At 36.2% G+C, this 27,478-nt stretch overlaps 1 protein-coding gene across 1 annotated transcript in view; it reads left to right on the top strand.

The window, feature by feature from the left end:
* Positions 1 to 27,478, top strand: part of CCDC18 (coiled-coil domain containing 18) — a gene marked incomplete at its 3' end in the record, with an annotated part of 96,587 nt that overhangs the window by 7,679 nt on the left and 61,430 nt on the right. The window contains exons 4-13 of the mRNA XM_011978395.1: positions 903 to 1,009; positions 2,509 to 2,637; positions 11,047 to 11,143; positions 14,622 to 14,743; positions 16,537 to 16,828; positions 19,941 to 20,065; positions 21,261 to 21,421; positions 23,878 to 24,101; positions 25,770 to 25,880; positions 26,569 to 26,700. Of these exons, the coding sequence (XP_011833785.1) occupies positions 903 to 1,009; positions 2,509 to 2,637; positions 11,047 to 11,143; positions 14,622 to 14,743; positions 16,537 to 16,828; positions 19,941 to 20,065; positions 21,261 to 21,421; positions 23,878 to 24,101; positions 25,770 to 25,880; positions 26,569 to 26,700 (1,500 nt within the window). The remainder of the gene's footprint in view (positions 1 to 902; positions 1,010 to 2,508; positions 2,638 to 11,046; positions 11,144 to 14,621; positions 14,744 to 16,536; positions 16,829 to 19,940; positions 20,066 to 21,260; positions 21,422 to 23,877; positions 24,102 to 25,769; positions 25,881 to 26,568; positions 26,701 to 27,478) is intronic.

Here is a 27,478-nt window from a genome sequence, read left to right as displayed (position 1 = left end):
ATTTTTTTTTTTTTTTTTTTGAGCTGTTGAGTTTCTCTAGCAAAGAATCCTTTAGTTTCTCACCTGTGGGATAACCAAAAACGAAATAGAGTAGTAAGGTGGAGCTATCCGTTTTATATTAATTCCCTTGTTACAGCCGTACTTCATTCCTGCTCGTTATTCTTAGTGTCCCACAGTCTCAAGCTTCTTCTGTTCAGTTTCTTCTGATAATAAACTTTCTGCCTCTTTCCTAGTATGCCAACACCTTGCTGTTGGTGTTCTGGGAGTGGGAAAAAAGATAACTGTTATTTGCAGATACTTTGAACTGTATCCCTGCTTTTTCATTGGGTCCTCACTTCTGTCCTCTACAGTACCTTGTGCCTTCATGTTCTAAACTTCTTTTTCAATGATAGTTATCTTATTGATACTTTCTTCCATACCATTTAGATTGTGGGTTCCCATCCTGCTATAGTAGTTGTACTCTCTTTATAATACAGATTGTAGGGTCATTATGCTTTTCTGTATTTAGATTCTTTCTAGTAAGCATGTATTCTATAATTAGGTCTTTAAATCATAAAAATTCAATAAATATTTTCTTTCATAATTGTTTATAGTTTGATGTTTTATATTTAATTTTCTAATTTATGTAAAATTAATCTTGCTAGATGCTTATCAGTAGAGATTCTGTTTTCTCCCCTAAATAACTCTTCAGTTATAAGTTGAAGGTAATGCCAGGAGCTTACATTGCCACGGCTGGCTTATGATGATATGCCCATGTAAATGTTGATCAAAGGAATAGATGGGAAGCTTTATATCTGAGCAATGATTTGGTTGAACCCCCTTATCTGACAGGAAAAAAACTAAGGGCCAAGTAGGTTAATTTATTTTCTGAAAGTACTATAAAAGTTGTTTTTATATTTTAGGTTTCCATGCTTGAATTTGCTCAACAGCAGGCAGCCAGTGTCCCAATCTTAGAAGAACAGATTATAAATTTGGAAGCAGAGGTTTCAGCTCAAGATAAAGTTTTGAGGTAAATATACTTTTTATAGCTCTCGAAGTTTTATTTGCTACTTTTACATTTTGTTATATCTTGTTAAATCTTGTTCCCCACACCCAATATATTTACATACCCTAATGGTGTTCAGTTGTCTTAGAACTCGTTGAATCTATTTTTAGTCAATCATAACTCCTCTTGGCTGTAGGTTGCATGCAGTATATAGGGGTTAAAAAAGACTAAGGTGAGATGCCTATTTACATGCTTTTGTCAAATATGAATTAGTTCATTTCTTCACCTACATAGCAGTATATACTCAGTATTTCAAAGGGAGTTCAAGAAATAAAATGTAAAGGAGTCAGACACTTTTATTATTTTTACAGACAGGGTCTCACTCTGTCACCTAGGCTGGAGTGCAGTGGTGCAATATGGCTCACTGCAGCCGCAGCCTCCTGGGCTCAAATGATCCTTCTGCCTCAGCCTCCCAAGTAGTGGGACTACAGGCACACACCAGTGTGCCCAGCTGAGCTTTTTATTTTTTATTTTGTAGAGACGGGGTCTCACTATGTTGGTCAGGCTGGTCTCAAACTCCTGGCCTCAAGCAGTCCTCCTGCTTCGGCCTCTCAAAGTGTTGGGATTATAGGCATGAACTGTCATGCCTTGCCATCGGGCACTTTATAATTTATTCTCTTCTGCTTTGAATAAAATGGGAAATATATGCATATTAAATAACATATTACTCTGAGTGATTCTGAGAATATAGTTAAACGACCAGCAATAGTAGCATCACCTGGGAACTTGTTAGAAATGCAAATTCTCAGACCTTATCTCTGGCATACTGAACCAAGTTGGGAGGTGTTTCACAAGTTCTGCAAATGATTTGCTGCATACTAAAGTTGTCTTTTATGTCCATCAGAGTTTTGTAATTTTCTTTGTAATACATATATTATTTTAAATTTATTTGTAGGTATTTTATATTTTTAGTAATTATGAATTGTTCCTAGTTTGTTCATTGCTAGTGTATGGGAAGGTTACTGACTTGTATAATATAATTATTTTGTAATTGGTAGCTAATGGTATTATCAGCAAATAAAGAAAATTTTGTTTCTGACTCAAAGAGTAGGAAAAAGAAAAAAATTTTGTCTTTCCTTTTCAGCATTTATACTTCTTAATACCTTTTCATATTTGCTTTTTGCAGTGGGTAGAACTGTTAGTAAAGTTGTTGGATGTGGGATGATAACAGTCATCCTTATTTAGTTTCTGAACTATACAGGAATGCTTCTGGTATCTGACTATAAAATATGATGTGAGTTATTACTTCAGATATATTTATCATCTGGTGAAAGTATTCTTTTATTTTTAAAAAAACTCTTAATTAACAAGGGATGAATATACCTTTTTCTCTGTCTCTTTTTGTATATTGTTTTGCTTAACTCATTGATTTAAACAGATATAATTCCTAATATTAAATTATTCTTGCATACCTGGGATAATCTCTTTAGTAGTCTTAAAACAAAGTATCCTTTATTTTATAGAGAGGCAGAAAATAAGCTGGAACAGAGCCAGAAAATGGTAATTGAAAAGGAACAGAGTTTGCAGGAGTCCAAAGAGGAATGTATAAAATTAAAGGTGGACTTACTTGAACAAACCAAACAAGGAAAAAGGTATGTGTTTTTAAAGCAAATACATTTTTTTGAAAGGGAATAAAAGAATATATTACCTGTTTAAAATTCTAGTTAATTTTTGAAGTGAAAAAATTTCAGAGATTTGGCAATAGAATAACTTAATGTTCTTTTTATCTATTAATTTTTTGAAATTTTCCATTAAAATGTTTGTGTGTGGAATTTATGTTATTAGCATTCTGGATTGGGCTGAATTTCTACAAAACTGATAATGATTATCAGTGTAATGATACTTATATCTGAAATTAAGTTCTGTGGCCTATTTGAAATCAGTATACTGAGTTTAAAATACTAACAGGGAAAAAGCCTGTAAATTAATATTTACCTCTAATAAAACTAAATAAAATGTTGAATGAACTCTTAAAAAGAAAATTTTGCCTCATAGAGAAAGAAACTCAATGCATGAGAATGTGTGGTTGGATCTTCCTTTAGAAATATATAAGTAGTACAAAAATATCTATTTCGTATAAATTATATCTGGAGATAAAGTCTTTTAAGTGTCTCTGTCCAAGGAACCATTAACTCTGAATGCCAGTTCACTTTTAAAGTGATAAAGATTTAAATTTTTTTAGTTTAAGCTAATAAGATTTTATAATGAAATAGGATTATAGCAGTTTTTATACAGTATAAAGCCATAATCTGTACTAAGCAATATTACAAATATTAGTAGAAAATGCTTAGGTTTTGGAGTTAGTTAGAAAATTTTTAGATTTTACCTCTCATTGGCTTTGTTACCTTGGCCAAATGATATAACCTTTTGAAATCTCAGGTTTTTTTCATTCATTTCATTAAATAAAAACGATATTATCTTTATATGGATAGATATGAAGAGTAAATAAAAAAAGAAATATAAGGTACCTCTTAATAAATACTAGTAATTCGTAACTATTATATAAACTTTGTGGTTACATATTCTAGAATTCACACTTTACTTACTCAGATAAGCTTTGCATATGGTTATTTAAAATAGTGAGATAATAATACATGAAGACCACATTCACAATATAGCTGCCAAGAAAAAATAAAGAGGAAGAGCTACTAGTTTCCTCTATAGAACTTAGATAAGAGATGATTTTCAGGATATTGACTTTGTTGTTGTTGTTGTTTGAGGTGGAGTCTTACTCTGTCTTGCAGGCTGGAGTGCAGTGGTGTGATCTTGGCTCACTGCAGCCTCCGCCCCATAGGTTCAAGCAGTTCTCCTTTCTCAGCCTCCTGAGTAGCTGGGATTACAGGCATGCACTACCACACTCAGCTAATTCTTTTATTTTTAGTAGAGACAGGGTTTCACCATGTTGGTCAGGCTGGTCCCAAACTCCTGACCTCAAGTGATCCACCCTCCTCGGACTCCCAAAGTGCTGGAATTATAGGCCTGAGCCACTGCGCCCAGCTAAGTATTGACTTTGGCTTCACAAAGTGAGTAAGTGGGGACAGACACATTCTGGGCAGCATGTGCAAAGGTATAGACATATTAAAGAGTATCATTGCTGAAGAACCCTTAAGTAATTTTATGTTCTTATAAGTAAATAGGTGGAGTGGGAGATGAGACATGAAAGACACACTGGATCCAGACTGTAAATGACTTTGTGTGTTATACCAAAGGATTTGTATTTTAACCTGGAGAGCATAAATAGCCAATTGAGATTTTTAGGTAGAGGTATGATATGAAGACTCTTGGAGCTTTTCGAAGAACTAAAATGAATATTGACTTTCTGCTGTGGTCTGAATGTGTCCACCCAATTTTTTGTATTGGAAACTTAATGCCAATACAACACTGTTGGGAAGTGGAGCGTTTAGGAGGTACTTAGGTCACAAGGGCTCTGCTTTCATGAACGGATTAATGCCATTATAAGAGGGCTTGACAGAGGGAGTTTGTCCCTTTTTTCCTTTCTGTCATGTTAGAACATAGTGTTCCTCCTCCTTGGAGGATGTAGCATTTAAGGCACCATCTTGGAAGCAGAGAGATTAGGCCCTACCAACCTGCCAGTGCCTTGATTTTGGACTTGCCAGCCTCCAGAACTGTGAGAAATACATTTCTGTTTTTTATAAACTACCTAGACTATGATATTTGTCCAGCAGCACAAATAGACTGGCACATTCTGAGATTGAAAGATCAAAACCTTTGCAAGGACTATTTTTTGGGTGGAGAAGATTAATCATAATGGATTGAAAAGCCAGTGTAAAGGGAGAGATTGTTTAGCTTTATGCTGTTTTTAAGAGATTACCTAAAACATAAGGACACAGGAAAATTGAAAGCAGATGGGGTGCGGTGGCTAACCTAGCACTTTGTAATCCTAGCACTTTGTGGGGCCGAGATGGGTGGATCACTTGAGCTTGTGAGTTCAGGACCAGCCCGGGCAACATGGTGAAACCCCATCTCTACAAAAAATATAAAAATTAGCCAGGTGTGGTGGCACAGGCCTGGAGTCCCAGCTATTCAGGAGGTTAAGGTGAAAGGGATTGCTTGAGCCTAGGAGGCAGAGATTACAGTGAGCCGAGATTATGTCACTGCACTCCAGCCTGTATGACAGAGTGAGACTCTGTCTCAAAAAAGAAAAAAAAAAGAATGGAAAGGAATGTTTCAAATACCCACCAAAGCAAAGTTGATATTACTGTATTAGGATCAGAATAGACTTCAATGCAATGAACATTACCAACATTAAAATGACTCATATAATGTTTAAGTGACACTTAGCCAAGAAGATATAAAGACTCTAAACCAGCAAGCTATAAAGACTCTAAACTTATATGTATCTAATAATTTAGTCCCAAAATACATAAGAAAAATAACACAATTTCAGGGAGGAAAGAACAAATCTGTAGTCATATGGGGAAAATTCTTTATACATTTATCAGGAATTGTTAAGTAACAAAAAACTAAGACTTGAAGTGTTGAGTAAGACAATTAATATTCTTGATCTAATGGATGTGCATATGGAACCCTGTAGTCAACAGTTTGAAATTGACGTTCTTTCAAGCAGATGTAATCTGTTATCTCACTATGCCAGATAGCATGAATTTGAAAAAATTCCAAAAGATTGATGTAGTGTGTATTGTTTTCTCCAACCACAGTTCAGTTAAGTTAGAATATAACTCCTTGAAATCCTGTATGTTTGGAAATGTAAAACCAGGCTTACTGGTGTTCACTGACTATTGAATAAATTAGAAAACATTTAGAACTGAGTGATATAAAAAAAATTGTGCATCACTGCTTGTAGGCTGTACCTAAAGACACTCTTAGAGGAAAAAATTGAACCTTATATACATGTATTATATCATGACTGAAAATTAATGAACTAAAATAGCCAATTGTGTGGTCAGGAAAAGGAGGACATCAGAAGAAAGAATGAACACCAAAGAAAATAGAAGTAAGGAAATAATAAAGATAAGGATGAAGTGGATGAATAGAAAACAATGAAACAATATAAAGGATTACCAAAACCTAAATGTGGTTATTTTCACAATGAACAAGAAAATGGGCATCAGACAAGATTAATAAAGCAGAAAAGGCACAAGTGTTGGGATTGACAAGGGACTCCCAAACTACACATTTAGCTATAAATCGGTAAGCCATAAGAAATATGTAAGAAATAAGACCAATAGCTGAATCATTTTAAGGATGATACATTTGAAAACTTAGACTAAATAAATTTCTTAGCAAAATATAATTTAACAAAACTAACTTTAAAATAAATGGAAAACCTGAAAAAAATATATATATATGTGTGTGTGTATGTGTGTGCATCTATATATGTGTATACATATATATATGTGTGTCTGTATATATAGCTATTAGGGATATCAAATCAACAATTAAAAATCTGCCCACAAATAACTAAACTAGTCAAAACAATGACGACAAATGGAAACATCAGGCCCGCTATGGCCCACGATGGCTAAAATGGAAAAGGCTCTCAAAAACAAGTTTTGGCGAGGATGTGGAATTGAAACTCTTCTGCATTTCTAATGGAAGTGTAAATTTGTAGAACCACTTTGGAAAACTGTCAGTAGCTGCTAAAGGTAAACATAAGCCTGCCTTAGGATCCACCATTCATTTCAACAAAACTTAGTCCCTATGTTAAAAGACATGTACAAGAATGTTAAAGTAATTTTATTTGTAATTGCTAAATGTTCATCAACAGTGTAATCGATAAACTGTGGTATGTTCACATAATTAATTATACACATAATTAATGTAAAAAAGAGCAGCTACAACTATGTAACAACATGGGTTAATATCACACATACAATGCTCAGTAGAAGAAGCCACAATAGAATACTGTATAATTCCATAGCAAATCAAGGATAGGCAAAATTAACATATGTTGTTAAAAGTCCAAATGGTGCTTACCTTTTTGGGGTAAAGAATACTCACTGGGAAGGTACACAGGGGAGCTGGAAGTGTTCTCTTTTTGATTGGGATAGTAGTTAAGTAAGTATATACATTATTAAAACATTCACTCAATTAGGATTTCTGTACTTTACTCAATAAAAAATTAAAATCAAATAAGAAAAACTATAAGAAAAAATCTACAGAAGATACGTATAGTCTTAATTTTTTTTTGAGAGATATGGTATTGCTTTGTTACCCAGGCTGGAGTGCAATGCTGTGATCGTGGCTCACTGTAGCTCCCAACTCCTGGGCTCAAGCGATCCTCCCACCTCAGCCTCCCAGATAGTTAGGACTACAGGCTTGCCCCACCACACCTTACTAATTTTGTTTTTTTTTTTTTTTTTGAGACGGAGTCTCGCTGTGTCGCCCAGGCTGGAGTGCAGTGGCACAATCTCGGCTCACTGCAAGCTCCGCCTCCCGGGTTCACACCATTCTCTTGCCTCAGCCTCCCGTGTAGCTGGGACTACAGGCGCCCGCCACCACACCCGGATAATTTTTTGTATTTTTAGTAGAGACGGGGTGTCAGGATGGTCTCGATCTCCTGACCTCGTGATCCGCCCACCTCGGCCTCCCAAAGTGCTGGGATTACAGGCGTGAGCCACTGTGCCTGGCCCACACCTGACTAATTTTTAAATTTTTTTTAGGCATGGGGTCTCACTGTGTTGCCCAGGCTGGTCTTGAGCTCCTGGACTCAAGCGGTCCTCCTGCCTTGGCCTCCTAAAGTGCAAGTATTATAGGGATGAGCCACTGTGCCTGGCTTTAATGCATATTTTAGAATGTATTTGGGGTTTGTTTTAATCACGTATGGTAAGATACAGACACATGACTGACATGAAGGAAGAAATTTTTATACTTAAGATTTCTGGAAGCAGGAGGCGCTCTATGCTGTTTTGGGATCCTTGGGTTGTTCCTTCACCAGCCAGAAACCTCTGTGGCCAGTGGCACCTTTGCCTGAGTTTTGCTCTGGCCCACTGGGCTCATTCCGCCCACTCAGCTACCACCCTGGATCCCACACCTGTCAAGAGTGAGCTAGGTGCAGAATGACAAGGGGCGTGTGAACAACTGTAGGCACTGGCCACTATGCATAGCCAGGCACGCCGGCTGTGGTAGTGTGAGCAGCTCCAGGCGCCAGCTCCCTGTGAGGCTGTGTCTGGACCAGGCGTAGCATAAGCAGCTTCCATGGCTGACACCAGGGAACGTGGTGGTGCCGGAAGCTTGGAGACACCAGGAACCACAGAGCCCTAAAGAGGGTGTCACAGCCCTGGCTCGGGAAGCTCATAGGTCTGGGCTCTCCGAAGGGCTGCAGCTCTTCTCTCCTTCTCTTGCCTTTTCTTCTTGTTGCCTGCAACGTGGTGAACAAGGGGTGTTTCAGCCATTTGTGTTACAGCATTTTTAGCCCCACCATTCAGTGGGTCCTGAGTTCTTGTCCTGTGTCTGGGAAGAATGAGGTACGCAAACAAGTGGAGGGTAAGCAATACAAAGAGAAGCTTTGTTGAGCGACAGAACAGCTCAGAGGAGACCCGCAGTGGGTAGCTCCTCTGAATGGCTACCCCCACCTCATTTGCGTTCTGGTACATGTAGACATAGTAAATGCAGCAGTACCCGATGTCGATTGCCACCTTCACAGCTTCAGTTACCTGGCCCAAGGGGGACTTGCAGGTGCCAGCCCCAGGATGAGCATCTAGGCGCTGTTGTTGAGCATGAGGTAGCTGGCTGTGGCTGCTGCACTTTATGGACCCCCACCTGGAACTGTCTTATTTTATTTTATTTTTTTAGAGATAGGGTCTTGCTGTGTCACCCAGGCTAGAATGCAGCATTGCGATCATGGCTCACTGCAGCCTCAAATCCCTGCGCTCAAGGGATCCTCCTGCTTCAGCCTCTAGAGTAGCTGGGACCACAGGTGTGCACCACCACTCCCATTTAACTTTTTGTAGAGATGATCTCACTGTGTTTACCAGACTGGTCTCTAACTTCTGGCTTCAAGCAATCCTCCTGGTTCAGCCTTCTAAAGTGTTTGGAATACAGGTGTGAACCACCATACCCAGCACATAAAAATTTTAGAGATGTTAAAAATGTGAAACCATGGTAAGACTATAGGTGGTTATTAAAGAAAAAAAAAAACAAAACAGAAGCGAAAACAGGCTGGGCACAGTGACTCACTCCAGTAATGCAAGCACTCGAGGGGGCCAAAGTGGGAGTATTACTTGAGGCCAGGAATTCAAGACCAGCCCGGGCAAAATAGCAAGACACCCATCTCCACACACACAACAAAAAGTGAAAACAATGTGCCTCTCAGAATAGATGAACTGTGATATATACTATTTGTGGGTGTAGGTTAACATGAATGTACAAAATAAAAAACACCCAAATCAGGATAGGGTTACCTCTGTGGAAGAAGTCAGGGGAATGGGATTTGGACAGGACACATAAGGACCTCAACTTTATTTGTGATGTTTTGTTTGTCTTCTGTAGCCTTTTCAGACAAAGAGTGAAGATTCATTAAAACATGATTGGAAGTACTTGGTAATATTTATCCACACTTTTGTGTGTGGCTGAAATATGTCATTACTTTTTACAAATTGGAAGCGAGGAAGAGTAGATAAGTGTAAAGTGGATAAGTCTGGCTTGAAAAGAAGGATGAGGCCGGGCGCGTTGGCTCAAGCCTGTAATCCCAGCACTTTGGGAGGCCGAGATGGGTGGATCACGAGGTCAGGAGATCGAGACCATCCTGGCTAACACGGTGAAACCCTGTCTCTTCTAAAAAAAATACAAAAAACTAGCCGGGCGAGGTGGCGGGCGCCTGTAGTCCCAGCTACTCAAGAGGCTGAGGCAGGAGAATGGCATGAACCTGGGAGGCGGAGCTTGCATTGAGCCCAGATCGTGCCACTGCACTCCAGCCTGGGCAACAGAGTGAGACTCCGTCTCAAAAAAAAAAAAAAAAAAGAAAGAAAAGAAGGGTGATAGAGGAAAGCACAATATGTGGGAAGGTTTTTGTTTGTTTAAGTGAGAAATACAGGTATCCTTTGCTCTGAACAGTACCTGTGCACATTCAGGAATTGATTATATTCCTACAGATTTTCAGAGAAATCCTTGGTTGTCCTTACTTTCCTTTATCTGAAACTTTGGAGTCAGATAGACATACTTAACCACATAGATTCAGGAAGTTAGGAATACTTTTACTTGAACTTTTTATACTTGTGGCAAAATAACCAACAGAGGGAATGAAAATACAGAAGCTAGAGTGCATTTCTGAAGGGTTAAGAGTTAAGATCCAGACTATAAATAGAGTAATTCATCCTGGATAAGAGGAGGGTCACTAACCTCACTTACATTAGAAAGAATATGATGGGAATAGGTTTAAATATTAAAATATTTTTAGGCGTCAGTGTGATATTGACCAAGTATTCTCAATGTATTGTGCCCCAAATTTTCATTTCATTACAAGAAGCGTAAGGAACTAAGAGATGAGGCAACAAGGTTAGGCTTAAATAGTGCTTGGTGGTGGTTATGTTTTTTGTTGTCTAGATTTTTATATCTGGTATCAATAGAAGTTAACATTTTTTTAAATACTTGTTTGAAATTTATTTGACCTTTGCAAAGGTCACGGAATTTACTGAGTATATTTAATATTCTAGACAATAGACTGATTTTGTAATTCCTAACCTTTGAAAATTTATCATCCAGCCTCAGGCTATTTTCCTAATCTGTCTTTTTCAGATAGGGGGAAAAAATTGCCAACACATAAGAATTTATATATATTTCAACATATATGTTTATAATTGTTTTGTGTTATATTTTATTTTTCATATTGATAGAGTGAGAAAGTTTTTGTAGTATGATCTACATTCTTCGTTTTATACTTTAAGCCTAATACTTCTTTTTAGTACAGACAAATTTGTTTCTCTCCAATTATTCCTTATAATTAAAGATTACTTTGGAACTTAACTATTCAAATGCAGAGCATTCTTTACTTTTATTCATTATCTCTTTTTAAATTTTAGAGCTGAACGACAAAGGAATGAAGCACTATACAATGCTGAAGAGCTGAGTAACGCTTTCCAACAATATAAAAAGAAAGTGGCTGAAAAACTGGAAAAGGTAAGAGGCAGTTGTGCAAATTCAGTGTTTTGTATTACTCTCTATATTCCAACAATAAAGGTAGGAATAATTAAAATATGTTTATGGTTGAGACAGAGAGTAATTTTTATGATCTTATAAAATCATTTAAATAAACAATTTGTAAATGTTAGTTAAGGATGATGTTTACCAACCCTTTTATTATCAGCAGAAACTTTTTTATCCAAAGAAGGAAAAGAGTAGAGAGAGGAGAAGGAACAAAATATAGAGAAGGATGGAATATGTGAACAGAGATTGGAGCTAGAGAAGTAGAAGAAAGAAATTCATTTTTATCACTTCAGTGAAAATGAAGACAGATTATGTAGCCTTCAACTGGTCTCTCTGAGTCTGCTACTCTGAGAGGGGCTAGCTTCTGCCTCTCAGAGGGAAGGTTCCTTGAACTGATTTGATGTAGAAATATAGTGAGTTTATTACATTCATTTATTATATTCATTTAGTATCTTTAAGTAATATCACACGGTAATGAAATGTGTGTGGAGGAACACCACAGTTGGATGTTCAGATAATGAGCTCAAAAGAGAGGTCTGGTAAAGAGATACTAATATGGGAGCTTCCATCTTGAGATAACAGTGAAAGCAGAGGAAGTTTATGATTCTGTTCAAACAAAGGTAGAAAGGCAGAGGAAGGAATGTTTAGGTAGAACGGTAGAATGAGAAGATGGGTATTCATTTATTAAACAATTATGAAATTCCTTTTACATGCCAGGTACTGTGCTAGTCTCTGGGAGATTCGGTGATACATAACACATGATACCTACCCTAAAGAGCTCACTGTCTAGTAAGATTGACAAGTATATAAACAAATAATTTCAGTATTTTGGAATACGAAGTATAATATAGAAATAAGAGGTAGGTGTAGTAGGGTGGGATGAAGGTGGCGGTGGTTAATAAACTCTGGTGGGCCCAAAGAAGGCTTCACAGAGTAGGCAATGCTTGAGCTGCTACGCTATCTCAAATATTGTGGTATATCATTGAATAGTGTTAAGCAGGGAAAATGATTCAAAATCTATGTTCTAGGAAGCTCACTCTGATGTCATGTGAAGATGCATTTGAGAGGTGAGAAACAAGTCAAGGAGACTTTAAAAGACAAGGCAAGAGATATTGAAGATGAAGGAGCTGAGTAGATAGCTATGAGGGATGTTAAAGTTGGGGAATCAGTGGGATCTAGTGACCACTTGAATGCATTAGAAGCCGGCAGTATGAGAAAGAAGAATATAGGATATTTTTAGGTTGCTGGTTTGAGTGACTGCTGGATGATTGCATCATGAATCAAAATAGACAATTCAGGAAAAAAAGTTAATGAGTTCTATTTTGGAAATGTCTGTAGAATAACCAGTTACAGGTTTCTAGTAGGCTTTTGTATCTATAGGTCTGGATTTCGATATAGAAATCTGTACTAGGGCTGTAGTTTTGAGAATTGACAGCACTGAATTAAAGTGGTAGAAGCCTTGGACATTGACAGAGTTCATATAGAATGAGAACAAGAGGGAAGATACCCTGGGAGATAAAGAACAGATAGATTAGCTTTTGAAAGATATCGATAAGTTATTTTAAAAAATTAGAGAATCAGGAAAGTATAATACGAAAAGTCAAGGCGATAGAACATTTTAAAAAGAAGGTGGTGATCTTCAGTGCCAGATGTTGCAAACTGGTCAAGAAGAATGAGGACTGAACCAGGTGTGGTGGCTTACGCCTGTAATTGCAGCTACTCAGGAGGCTGAGGTAGAAGGATTGCTTGAAGTCAGGAGTTAGAGGCTGCATTAAGCCCTGATAATGTCACTGCACTCAGGCCTGAGTGAAAGAGCAAGACCCTGTCTGTAAAAAATCAGAAAAAAATTTTAGAAAGATGAGGAACGAGACAGGGCTCTTGGTTTTTATAATCAGGGAGTCTTTGGATACTTTGTAGAGAGCAACTTATTAAAATAGAAGGCACAACCTCTGAAATGGGAGAGATGGAAAGGGAGAGAGTAGAGGTAGCTAACAGACAATTCTTTACATATGATAGGTGAAGAGGAAGTAAGTGTGTGTGGCGGGTTGGGAAAGTCGGCGAATGAAAGGGAAGAAAGAAGCTAAGTTAAGGTGAAGAAGCTGTGGTAAAGCACCTAAGGGTACCCTGAACTTATTAGTAGGGGGAGATTGAAGATGCTAGAATTATAAGGAATAAAAGATGGCACAAGAGTCTGAACGATATGCAAGATGATAGTCCAAGAGCAGAAGTGAGATTCTTTTTTTTAATGAAATAGGACATTTCTTTTCTTTGTGGATAAAAAGAGAAAAAAGTTTTAGGTGGAAGGAAATTGAAGGATTTTGAATTAAATGTCTTTGGTCCCATAAGTTAAGATGTTGCTTAAGAAATTTTCATAGCGTAAGGAGGATAGGAGGGATTTTGGAAACTTGGGGTGAGTATTTCTCATAATATAGTTGCAATAAGGAAAGTCAAGAAATTCACTAAACTTTTGAGAGAATGAATAGAAAGAAAAGAGCAGTCAGGAATTATGAGTTAATAAAAGGAAGCAAAGAAAACAAGAGTGGCCAGAGTCAAGTGTAATATTGTCATGACAGCTACATGGTAAAATATTTTAGAGGAGAAGTTACCAACAATATTAAATACTGAGATCCAGGAGAAAGTCTGCAGTTGATTACAAAGTGGTCATTCCTTTGCAGTAAAACTGTGAATATCACTTGGCAGTGTAAAATATTAAGGTCTCACTAGGTATTGAAATCTTAAATGTGAATTAGTTAATAAGAAGGCGGTTTTGAGAGTCTTGGAGAGGGTGCTTGTGGGAAAGAAATATCTTAGAAGGGATTTTTAATAAGGTGATCAGTAAGGGGAGGTAGAAGACCTAGTAGGAGGAATATTCTTGGGGAGAAGAAGGACTTTATGGAGAAAAGAGAGAAGAATGTAAGAGACAGGTTTTTTTTTTTTTTACACTTAGGATTATCAGTTGCAAACAATGCTCAGCAAAGCCCTATAGTTAAGTGGATGTAACAGGGTAACAAAGGAATTGGGGCAGATATTCCCAATCTTCTCCTCTCAACACTGTATCCTGGGTGCTTTTATCTGTTCTACATTTTGGGCTGTGGTTTCATTGGTAAATTTTGTGGTTAAAATTTCAAAAACAACTTCTCTGGAACATTTGCACTAAAATTAACCTTTAGTAACTCGTACACAGCAGCTCTAGATGAATTTTTGCTTTCAGTTGATGCAGTTGCCTATCTGTTACAGGTTTTCTGGACATGTAGTATCATCCTTTTCTCTGTCTTTTGTTACTGCCCAGGAACTTCACTTTGCTACTTTTCACTATGAGGCTGGGGACTTAAATGTATGAAATTCTTAGTTTACATTCCTGCTTATTTCTGAAATCACTACTTACATTTTTAGCTTGAAACACCTAAAACTTACAACCACATTAGTATGTCCACTTAAATTATTGTTTTAGGTTCAAGCTGAAGAAGAAATATTAGAGAGAAATCTAATTAACTGTGAAAAAGAAAATAAAAGGCTACAAGAAAAGTGTGGTCTATGTAAAAGTGAACTTGAAATTCTGAAAGAGAAATTAAGGTACAGTATTCTGTTGTAGAAAAAGGATTTTTGTGTGGCGATGGAAAAAACTGAAACATTTTTAAACAATATTTTATATGTTGTAATTATGGGCTTACATTATATAGAAGGATAGGCTTCATGACTGAAACTGTTTTCTAGCTATCGAGTTAGAATTAGAAATGAAGTAAAATGTGTTAATGTGAATATACTTGTAAATATGGAGAAGTTCTGATCAACATATTTGCTTTGCATATATTTAGGGAAAATTAATAGACATAATGTCATTGGTGTATGACCACATTAACTTGCTAGTAAAATGTGTATAATATCCAATGTTCTAATAAAAAGTGTTTTTCAAATCATAAAAAATTACCTAGTCCAAACTTCTCATTTTATAAGTAAAGAAACAGAAGCCCCAAGAGTAGCCAGAATTTACTGAAGGTCTTTGAAAGATCAAAGTCTTCTGACTCCTATACTCTCTCTTAGTATATCTTGTTGTCCTCTTAAAACTAACACCCATCAGCTTTCCGAGGTTAATATTAATCAGTCTTTATCACTTCAAACTGGTAATTTTTTTAAAAAAAAGGGGGAGCAGGAAGCAATCAGAATAACTGGTTTGTCTAATTTTGCCGCACTTTCCTTAAGGTAGTCTGTTTAGTATTTTTGCCAAGGAGGAGGGAGTAAAGATGCTTTTTACTAGAGTATTTTCTAGAATTGATTATCGATTGCAAGATCTACTTTTAAGAAAGAAAAATGCTGCCAATTACACTATGATGCAATCCTTCATCACTTAAAATGTTTATGCTTCATGAAAGAATTCTTGTATATTTAATTACGTATGATTTCTTAAGTTATGTTATTTTTATATTTTCCAAAAAAATGTTATTTTCATATTTCAAATATAAGTGAAATTGGTTAAGATATTTTTAAAACTTCACATTTGGAGTCTGACCCTTCTAAAATGTCTAAGTTTTTCAACACAGTATCTCCCAGTGTGCCATTAAGAGTTGCTGATGCAGTATTTCTTAAAAGAATACTTGTAAGGGCCGGGTGCGGTGGCTCTTGCCTGTAATCCCAGCACTTTGGGAGGCTGAGGCGGGCGGATCACGAGATCAGGAGATCGAGACCATCCTGGCTAACACAGTGAAACCCCATCTCTACTGAAAAAAAAAAAATTAGCTGGGCGTGGTGGCGGGCGCCTGTAGTCCCAGCTATTCGGGAGGCTGAGGCAGGAGAATGGCATGAACCCAGGAGGCGGAGCTTGCAGTGAGCCAAGATTGCGCTACTGCACTCCAGCCTGGGCAATACAGTGAGATTCCATCTCAAAAAAAAAAAAAAAATTCTTGTAAGAAGAGAAAGTCATTGATGCTGGGCTCTTAAACTGATTGTACAATTATGTAGAGCCAGTTTACTTTTTCTCCTGTTTTAGGAATCCAAAACTTTGTTGATAATGCGAAATGCTATGTCAGCGATTTTGGAGTTAGATTTCCTGTCTTATATAATTAAACAGGGAGCAGAAATGCTTTCAAGATAGTAGGGCTGTCCTTCCCTGCCGTTTACTGTGAGACGCTGGGAAAGTTATTTAACCTTTTTGTGCCTCAGTTACCTCATCTGTAAATAAGAAGTAATAATAGTGCTAACCACATAAAGTTGTGAGTGCCTGGCATGCAGAAAGTAGGTACTTAGTAAATGTGAGCAGGTATTATTTTAGAATTAAGCTTCAAAAAATTTTAAAAGTGAGATTAAATAAATGTGATTGAAAATGAATGCATATATATTTTATTTTCATTTTTATTCTCTTTTCTTCATAGGCAGTTAAAAGAAGAAAATAACAATGGAAAAGAAAAACTAAGGATCATGGCAGTGAAAAATTCAGAAGTCATGGCACAGCTAACTGAATCTAGACAAAGTATTTTGAAGCTAGAGAGTGAGTTAGAGAACAAAGACGAAATACTTAGAGACAAATTTTCTTTAATGAATGAAAACCGAGAATTAAAGGTCCGTGTTGCAGCACAGAATGAGCGACTAGATTTATGTCAACAAGAAATTGAAAGTTCAAGGGTAGAACTAAGAAGTATGGAAAAGATTATATCCCAGTTGCCAGTAAGTATGTGTGATTACGTAATGGAAAAGAAGAATTTTACTAAAGTGTTTTAGAAAAGACTATCATTTTGTGGTTGCTTTATTAGCTTCTAATTTTTTTCTTTCCTCTTTAGTCTTGAATTTCTCTTCTATCTAATCTGTTTTTTTTCCTGCACTTAACCATTGTACACTTTTTCCCAGTTTCTCAGATGCCATATATTAGAATGGCACAGAATTTTTTTTAAACAGCTTTATTGAAGTATCATTTACATACCATAAAATTTCCCTATTTTAAGTGTACTAATCTATGATTTTTAGTAAATTTGCAAGTTTTGTAACAATCACCACAATCCAGCTTTGAAACATGTCTATCATCCCCAAAAGGTATTTTGGACCCATTTATAATTAGGCCCTCTACTCCCTTCTACCCATAGGAAGACACTAATAGTTTTTGCATCTATAGATGTCTTTTCTGGACATTTCACATAAATGAACTCATGTAATATGTGCTCTTTTGCATCTGGTCTTTTGCATTCTTAATGTTTTTGAGAGTCATTCATGTTGTGATATCAGTATTTCATTTCTTTTTATTGCCAAATAGTATTTCATTATATAGATATGTTACATTTGATTTATCCATTCACTGGTTGATGGACATTTGGATTGTTTCCACTTTGGGATATTATGAATAATGCTTATATGAACATTTGCATACAAGTCTTTGGACATGTTTTCATTTCTCTTGGGTAAATACCTAGGACTAGAATTGTTGGGTCATATGATGAATTTATTCCAAACTGTTTTCCAAAATGTCTACACTATTTTACATTCTCACCAGCAATGTATGAGGGTTCCTGTTTCTCTACTTCCTTGCCAACACTTGTTCTTGTCTTTTTTATTATTACCATCTTAGTGGATGTGAAGTGGTATTACACTGTGGTTTTAATTTACATTTCTTTTTTTTTTTTTAAGACAGACTCTTACTCTGTTGCCCAGGCTGGAGTGCAGTGGCATGATCTCAGCTTACTGCAACCTCTGGTTCCCAGGTTCAAGCAATTCTCCTGCCTCAGCCTCCCGAGTAGCCAGGACTACAGGCACATGGGACAGGGTTTCACCACATTGGTCAAGCTGGTCTCGAATGCGCCCACCTGGGCCTGACCTCATGATCCGCCCACCTTGGCCTCCCAAAGTGCTGGGATTACAAGCTTAAGCCACCATGCCTGGCCCTAATTTACATTTTTTTAACAGCTCATGATGAGCAACTTTTCATGTACTTATTAGAATGGCATAGAACTTTAATTTTTTTTTTTTTGAGATGGTGTCTCGCTCTGTCGCCAGGCTGGAGTGCAGTGGTGAGATCTCGGCTCACTGCAACCTCCACCTCCTGGGTTCAAGCTATTCGCCCGCCTCAGCCTCCCTAGTAGCTGGAATTACAGGCATGTGCCACCACTCCCAGCTAATTTTGTATTTTTAGTAGAGGCAGGGTTTCTGCACGTGGGTCAGGCTGGTCTTGAACTCCTGACCTCAGGTGATCTGCCTGCCTCGGCCTCCCAAAGTGCTGGGATTACAGGCTTGAGCCACCATGCCTGGCCTAAAATGTTTTTATAATAATGGTCTACCACCTTTTCTCTTTGAGTTATATTTGTGGCCATATATATAAGTGAGATTAAGAAGAAGGTAAGTAAACCTATTCAGGAATTTGTAATCAATAGGTGTAAAATGAAGGAAAGATCAGGGGAAACTATAGGTAAATATATTATGGTTGGTTTCACATATGAATGCATGGTAGACTAGACGGTAGACTTACCGATGTTAAACTATTATGAACTGTGGAATTATGAACCAAAAAAATCTTAGCAACTGTCTGATTCAATATCATTTTATTGGTGAAGAAACCTAGACCCAAGGAAGTAAATAAATTGCTCAACTGGTAAGTAGTAGAATTTAAACTAGAACATAAAATCTTAGCTCCTCTGTTGTATCTGCTCTCCCCAGATGCTATTTGCTTAGATTTTTAATATACTATTTGCTTTTGAAATTAGAAAGTAATCATATACAGATAACAATTTTAAATTGCATTCTCATTTGTGTATCAAGAATTATTTCATATATGGTCAGGCACAGTGGTTCATGCTTGTAATCCCAGCATTTTGGCAGGCCAAGGTAAGAGGAACTCTTGAAGCAAGAGTTCAAGACCAACCTGGGCAATATAGCAAGACCCTGTCTCTACAAAAATACAAAAATTAGCTGGGCATGGTGGTGCATGCCTGTGATCCCAGCTAGTCGAGAAGCTGAGGTAGGAGGATTGCTTGAGACCAGGAGTTCAAGGTTGCAGTGAGTTCTATGATCATAAGCTCCAGTCGGGGCGACAGAGTGAGATCCTGTCTCTAAAAACAGAATTATTTGAGATATGATTCCGAATGTGGTAATGTATGCTTGATCATTTGTTTCTTGTAGTGCTAAGAATGATACGATTAGGAAATGTGATTTTTTTTCCCCCACTTCCAGGAGGTGTGATTTGGTTATAGTTTGAAGGTAGAAGTCATTAAGTGCTTACCTTGCTCCTTTATAACTGTCTTTTAAAATTCTGTATTATCCAAACCAACAGAAAGGTGCATATGCTAGTGTAGCACCATATTTGTAAAATTTGGTACATGTATTGTCTTATCAACTCTATATTTTTTAGAATAAAATTTTATAGGTAAAGCTTCTTTGTGTACCTTGTCAGATCCCAATTCTCTTCCTCTCTCCTCAGAAATGGCAATTATTCTGAAATTCATGTGTATCCTTCTCATCCATGTTTTAAATACTGTCACATATAGATGCATCTAGAAATATATATATGTTGCTTAGTGTTTTTATGAAAATACTGTTTGCCACTATAATTTGTTTTTCACTAATATTGTTATGAGATGTATCCATACTGATTTATGTGACTCAGGTTTATTTCTTTTAACTATTGTAGTTTTCCAATTATCTTAATATTTCTTAATATATTTATATATTCTCCTATTGATGGACATTAAGTTGTTACCATCAAATTCATACAGTTTTTAAAATTTTAAGTTCTGAATGAAAAAGCAACTGCATCCCATGTACATAAGTTTACACGTGTTTGTTTTTAAACTTGCAGTTAAAAAGAGAATTATTTGGCTTTAAATCGTCTCTTTCTAAATACCAGATGAGTAACTTCTCAAACAAGGAAGACCGTTGCATTGGCTGCTGTGAGGCAAATAAATTGGTGATTTCGGAATTGAGGTACAATTTTCAGAATCTTCAGTTATAGCAAATAGAATTTTTTTATTGGTAATTAAGACCCTTAATTGGCTGAGCGTGGTGGCTCATGCCTGTAATACCAATACTTTGGGAGGCCAAGGTGGGTGGATCACAAGGTCAGGAGTTCGAGACCAGCCTGACCAACATGGTGAAACCTCATCTCTACTAAAAATACAAAAATTAGCCAGGCGTGGTGGTGGCACGTGCCTGTAATCCCCGCTACTTGGGAGGCTGAGGCAGGAGATTCACTTGAACCCAGGAGGCAGAGGTTGCAGTGAGCTGAGATAGTGCCACCGCACTCCAGCCTGAGCAACAGAGTGAGACTCCATCAAAAATATAATAAAATAAAATAAAATAAAATAAAATGACCTTTAATTGAGGAATTTAAAAAATATACAGAAAAGCTCAGAGAATATTATAACAGGTATCTGTGATTCCACAACTAAGAATTGAATCTTCTTAACCAGGATTGATTCTCCTTAAAATTTGTGGTATTTGTTTTAAATCTGTTTCTCTAAATAAAAAATAAAGCATTACAGGATGAATAATGCCCTTTGATCCTTATGACTAGTTCCATTTTTCCCCTAAGTATCCACCATCATGAATTGGATATATATTTCTCTATTCATTTTTGTGTGTTTACACACATATACACAAATATAAATATACTGTATACTGTGCAATTTTGCTTTTTCACTCAGCAGTATTTTAAAAATTCATTCATATTGAGATAGAGTAGATTAACAAATGGATTTGTGTGGTTAGTTACTTTGAATCACTGTGTAGGATTCTGTCCTATAACAGTGTCATAATTTATTTGTTCCTTTATAGGTATCTTGTTTCTATTTTCTGTTACAAACAGTGCTGCAAAGGACATCCTTATACATGTTTTCTTATACATATATATGAGAGTTTCTGTAGTATATATTCCTAAAAGTGAAATTGCTGGGTCATAGAGTGTGTACGTTTTCAATTTTACTAGATACCATCAAGTTTGTAAAGTGACTGAACCAATTTATAATCCTACAATGGTCTATACGAGTTTTCATATCCTGCCTAAAGAGTTGACTAATATCAGAATTCTAATTTTATCAACTTGAAAGGTGAAAAATAGTACAGTAGGAGATTTTTTTTAGAATCTTTCTAATAATTTTTCACTTCTTTTCTTTTGTGCCAGAATTAAGCTTGCAATAAAAGAGGCAGAAATTCAAAAGCTTCATGCAAACCTGACTGCAAATCAGTTATCTCAGAGTCTTATTACTTGTAATGACAGCCAAGAAAGTAGCAAATTAAGTAGTTTAGAAACAGAACCTGTAAAGCTAGGTGGTCATCAAGTGGGTAAGTATATTGAGTTGTTTTAATAAATTATATTTAGAGTTTTGGATGATAGTTTTTTTTAAAAAAACTTTAAAATTTTTTTTTAATTTAACTTAAGTTCAGGGATACATGTGCAGATTTGTTACATAGGTAAGCTTGTGTCATGGAGGTTTGTTTTACAGATTATTTCATCACCCAGGTATTAAGCCTAGTATCCCTTAATTATTTTTCCTGCTCCACTCGTCCTTCCACCCTCCACCCTCTGATAGACCCCAGTGTGTGTTGTTCCCCTCTATGTGTCCATGTGTTCTCAGATGATAGTTTGTAAAGAACAAATTTATTAACTGTTTGGTTTGTATTATCAAACATACTTGATAATCTATTACTAGTTATGGTCTGATAAGACAGCAGAAGTTATTTCAGAATTATTAGACTTTGTATCATTCTTTAGTGAAGTAAAATTGATATCCAGTAAGACAGTGGTCCCCAACCTTTTTGGCACCAGGGACTGGTTTTGTGGAAGACATTTTTTCCATGGACCAGGGGCGGGGGCAGGGGTGGTTTCAGGATGATTCAAATGCATGACTTTTATTGTGCACTTTATTTATATTATTATTACATTGATGATGAAATAATCATACAACTCATTGTAATGTAGAATCAATGGGAGCCCTGACTTGTTTTCCTGCAACTAGAAGGTTCCATCTGGGGGTCATGGGAGACAGTGACAGATCATCAGGCATTAGATTCTCATAAGGAGTGAGCAATCTAGATCCTGCGCATGTGCAGTTCATAACAGGGTTTGTGTTCCTATGGGAATCTAATGCCACAGCTAATCTGACAGGAGGTAGAGCTCAAGCAATAATGCGAGCGATTGGGAGTGGGTGTCATTCACCTGCCACTCACCTCCTACTATGTGACCCGGTTCTTAATAGGCCATGGACTGGTACCAGTCTGTGGCCCAGGGGTTGGGGACCCCTGCAATTAAGATGCACCCATTTTAATATACAGTTTGATACGTTTTGTCAGGTGTTTGTGTTTTAATGTTTAACTCTTGTTACCATCACCACAGTCAAGACATAAGACATCTCCATCAGGATCCCTTGTACTTTTTGCCAGTTAACTTTTAGGCTGTTTTTTTTTTTTTTTTTTTTTTTTTTTTTAAACCCCACAAAACTTTTCTTTAAGTTTAGATTATTGATTTTAGACCTCTTTTCCTTTCTCATCTAAGTATTTAAGGATAGAAACTTCCCTTTAAGCAGTGCTTTGGCTGTATTCCACTACTTTTTTTAATGTGTTGTATTTTCATTTTCATTCAGTTCAAAATAGTTATCTCTTGTGATTTCCTCTTTGACTCACAGGCTGTGTGTGTTTTATTTCCAAATATTTGGAGGTTTTTCCAGATATTTTTGTGTCATTCATGATGACCAGAGAACATACTCTATAGGACTTCATTTATAAGAGTGTTTTGAGACTTGGTTTATTGGCCAGCGTATGATCTATCTTGGTGAATGTTCCAAGTTGGGAATACTAGTAATTAGAGGTGGTAATAAATATAATATATTATAGATTCTCTTACATCAAGAACAAAGCCAATAAAAGGTAGATAGCCTAGAAAGTGAAATATAATGGGTATAGAGAATTTATGAGAAATGACTACTTATGCAAACCTTGAAGGCAACGTGTATCTTTTCTTGTTTTCATATCTGTGTGTGTTCTCATGTAATCATCTACATTGTGCTTTTTAAAAGCTTTCCTGAAGGCTTGCTTACTGTGGAGTGGGAGATGTGTATGTTTATAGTGGAGAAGGGGCATGTTGAAACAACTACCTCTGATAATGCTCAGTAATTTTTTTTTTAGACAGGATCTTGCCATGTGGCCCAGGGTGGTCTTGAATTCAAGTGGCATGCACCTCAGCCTGTTGAATAGCTCAGATAACAGGTGCATGCTACTGTGCCTGGTTACCTTCAGTAATTTTTTAAAAAGCATCACTGAATTCTCATTAGCTAGTTTGGAGAGAAAGACGATGGGGTCAGGAAGGATTCACTCTTTGGAGCTTTTGAACCTGCATCTATGTGCAGTACATAAAAATGTTCTTAATGATCTCAAAGTGTCCAAATAAATTTTATGATTACCTTCAGTTTAAGGAAAGAGAGCAACTTAAAAAAATTTTTTACAATGATTTCTACTAAAAAATGGAAGTTAAAAGGTGGAGTAGGATTCTTACATTTCTGGTACAAAGGAATAGTCTTAGCTACCTAGAAAAATGAGGGATTCAGAACTTTTTTCATCTTTGTTATGTATTTAATTTAGAGAGCACATTACTTATTCCTTGATTTCCTTAATGAATGTCTCATTCTCTGTCCCTTTTAGTACTCTTTAGATCAGAAACTAAACTTTATGACTAAATCTTTCAACTAAGTAGGTTTTTATTCTTGAAGTCTTATTCAGAAGAATTTTCCTTTTATGTTTATTAGCAGAAAGCGTAAAAGATCAAAGTCAACATACTATGAACAAGCAATATGAAAAAGAGAGGCAAAGACTTGTTACTGGAATAGAAGAGCTACGTACTAAGCTGATACAAATAGAAGCTGAAAATTCTGATTTGAGGGTTAACATGGCTCACAGAACTAGTCAGTTTCAGCTGATTCAAGAGGAGCTGCTAGAGAAAGCTTCAAACTCCAGCAAACTGGAAAGTGAAGTAAGTTTGGAATTAGCTTGGTGTATATATATTAATTTTTGAACTAGAACAAAAGGTGTTATTTTAGGATTTTATAAAAATTGTATGTTTATATCCGGAGTTAAAGTTTTTTAAAAATGGTACCACATAAGTTACAAATTATTTTAAAATTACATTTGGAAACCTTTGTATTTTAACTTATGTTATTAAAAGTAGGAAAAACTCTGTAGTGGGTAAAAGGTCTCAAATTTGGTGGAAATAATATTGCATTGCAGCCTATTATTTCTTCTATAGTATAAGTTAATGTGGTTAATATACATTTATAAGTAAAGACTTTGGATTATGCTGTTGGAAGAAAAGGAGTGATAATAAAAGATTTTAAATTTTAGCAAACCCCCAACCACCTAGGAAGCCTGTTTAATATGCATATTTCTGGGTCCTGTTCCTGCAATTTCTGATTCAGTATATATGGGCACAAGAGTCTGCTTTTTTCTTTTCTTTTTCTTTTTCTTTTTTTTTTTTTCTTAGAGACAGGGTCTTGCTCTGTTGCCCAATCTGGAGTACAGTGGTGAGATCATAGCTCACTGTAACTTTGAACTTCTGGGCTCAAGCCATTCTTCTGCCTCAATCTTCCAAGTAGTTGAGACTGCAGACATGTGTCACTATGTCCAGCTAATTTTTAAAATTTTTTGTTTGTGGAGACAGTCGCCGTGTTGCCCAGGCTGGTCTCGAACTCCTGGTCTCAGGTGATCTCCACCTCAGTATCCAAAAATGCTGGGATTACAGGAGTGAGCCACCACACCTAGCCAGAGTCTGTATTTGTATTTTTTGTGTATTTCTGCTGTTTAAAGAATCTGTATTTTTAAACAATTGCATGTAAACCTGAAACGACTACACAAGGAATTCCATTCTGAAAAGGGGATAATGAGTGTTTTGTGAATATCTTGTCTTCATTTTCACTAAGGACAGGATAAGGGTGCCTCATTGGGTAATTGTGGACCAGGACCACGTGGGTGTATCTTATACTCTACCTTCAAACCAGAGGCTGCAGTCATCTATAAGTACACTTTTTAAATACCTGCTTTCTCAGCTTAAAGTCTATAGCCAAGGCTGAGGAAAAGAACTATAAAATAGGAACTTATGTTAATAATGGAGATGGAGATTTAGACAGTTTATAATTATAGCTACCAGTTTACTTAGGAAATTGCCAAATACTGGGATTAATAAGTTTTTTAAATTACAAAAATAGCACAGTCTTGTTAATGTAAAAGAGGAAAAAGAAGAAAGTGAACCATTGATAATTCTACCACCAGAAATAACTGCTGATACCATTTTATTGTACTTATTTCAGTCTTTAACAGCTGCTTAAAAATAGATTAGGGTATTGTCCTTTTTGGATATAGGGGTCTGAATTAAATGACTTATGTTTTACATGGATAGATAGAAGTGATCCTTTGTTTTCACTATTTGTTTTTCTTCTAAATTGTCACTTATTTTTTAAAATACTTATAATTATGTTGGTTAAAAAGTTATTCACTTTGCATCCTAAATGTTTATAACTGTAAGTTTGCGCAATTTATCTAGACACAATGTATTTGAACTTTGAAAAGAGTAGCAGGTGTTTGATCTTAGGATACAAAGTCATTACCTTTAAAAAATAATTTTACATTTATTTCAATGTATTTTCAGATGACAAAGAAATGTTCTCAACTTTTAACTCTTGAGAAACAGCTGGAAGAAAAGATAGTTGCTTATTCCTCTATTGCTGCAAAAAATGCAGAACTAGAACAGGAGCTTATGGTAAAACTTATCTTTGTGGCTTCAGATTTACTGTGATTTTTAGGCACTTAATTTGTGATAGCACATTTGTTTTAACATCATTATTATAAAATATATAGCAAAGTATAAGTTCTACTAAACTCTTCGGATCATTTCTTGTTTGCATTTTTAAGTTAATAGGCTTATATGGCAAGTTATCCAAGTTTTCTCATTTTGTCCTAATGGTATTGAAGATAATGGTAGTTCTTTGATATGCTTCTTGATATTTAAAATAGTTTAAATCTTCTCATCTTGATAAAGTATTTTTAACCATTTTGTTAAAGTTTGAAGTATAAACTACTGTGGTTCTTTAAAGAATGGAGTATGACATATTTAATGCTTGACTAATGTACTTTTATGTAAAACTGCTTTTCAATTATACTTTTTTTTTTTTGTGAGACAAAGTCTCACTCTGTGGTTCAGGCTGCAGTGCAGTGGCACAATCATGGCTTACTATAGCCTTGGCCTCCCAGGCTTCCCCCTGAGCTTCCCCAGAAGCTATAACCACAGGCACATGCCACACACCTACTTAGCTAATTTTTTGTATTTTTCATAGAGATGGGGTCTTGCCGTGTTGCCCAGGCTGGTCTTGAACTCCTGGGCTCAAGCAATCTGCCTGCCTTGGCCTCCCAAATCAATTATACTCTTTTAAAGTGTTTTGTGTTTCTAGGAAAAGAATGAAAAGATAAGGAGTCTAGAAACCAATATTAATACAGAGCATGAGAAAATTTGTTTAGCCTTTGAAAAAGCAAAGAAAATTCACTTGGAACAGCATAAAGAAATGGAAAAGCAGATTGAAAGAGTAAGTAATACATATTTAGAATATGAGTGCTGAAAAGAAACATTACTAGCCCCAGCATTTTTTATTTTGTAGATGAGGACACAAAGAGACACAAAAGTTAGTGGCAAGAGCTGTAATTAGAACCCCAATCTTTCTGAATAATTTTTCACTACTTTAACAGAATATAGTATGCCTTCTGTTTCAGCTATAATCATTATTTTTGACATTATTAAAGTAATTCTGTAGACTCCATTTCCCTAAAAATATCAGTTGCTTAAAGATTGATTGAGAGGAAAAAGCAGAATAATAGAAGCACTCTTGACCTTGGGTTAAAAGTAGAAAAGAAAATGTGAGACCAAAAATGCAAGACGCAGTAAAAAAAATAGATACGGTAGTCCCTGCTTATCCATGGGAGAGACATTCCAAGACCTTCAGTGGATGCCTGAAACCACAAATAGTACTGAACCCTTACAGTTTTTCCTATACATACATATCTATTATAAAGCTTAATTTATAAATTAGGCACAGTGAGAGATTAGCAACGATTCTAATAAAATCGAACTATTATAACAAAATACTGTCATAAAAGTTATATGAAAACTTGTTCTCATAGAAGTGTGTTCTCTCTCTTATGCCCTAGTGCTTCCTTTGCACTTTTTTTTTTTTTTTCTTTTGAGACAGAGTTTTTTTTTCTTTTGAGACAGAGTTTTGCTCTGTAGGCCAGGCTGGAGTGCAGTGGCGTGATCTTGGCTCACTGCAACCTCCGCCTCCTGGGTTCAAGTGATTCTCCTGCCTCAGC

The sequence above is a fragment of the Mandrillus leucophaeus genome, unplaced genomic scaffold, assembly GCF_000951045.1.
Source record: "Mandrillus leucophaeus isolate KB7577 unplaced genomic scaffold, Mleu.le_1.0 Scaffold1935, whole genome shotgun sequence".
In the NCBI taxonomy this organism is placed as follows: Eukaryota; Metazoa; Chordata; class Mammalia; order Primates; family Cercopithecidae; genus Mandrillus; species Mandrillus leucophaeus.
The sequence above is the reverse complement of the archived record's forward strand: the minus strand, read 5'-3'. Positions and strand labels throughout refer to the sequence as shown.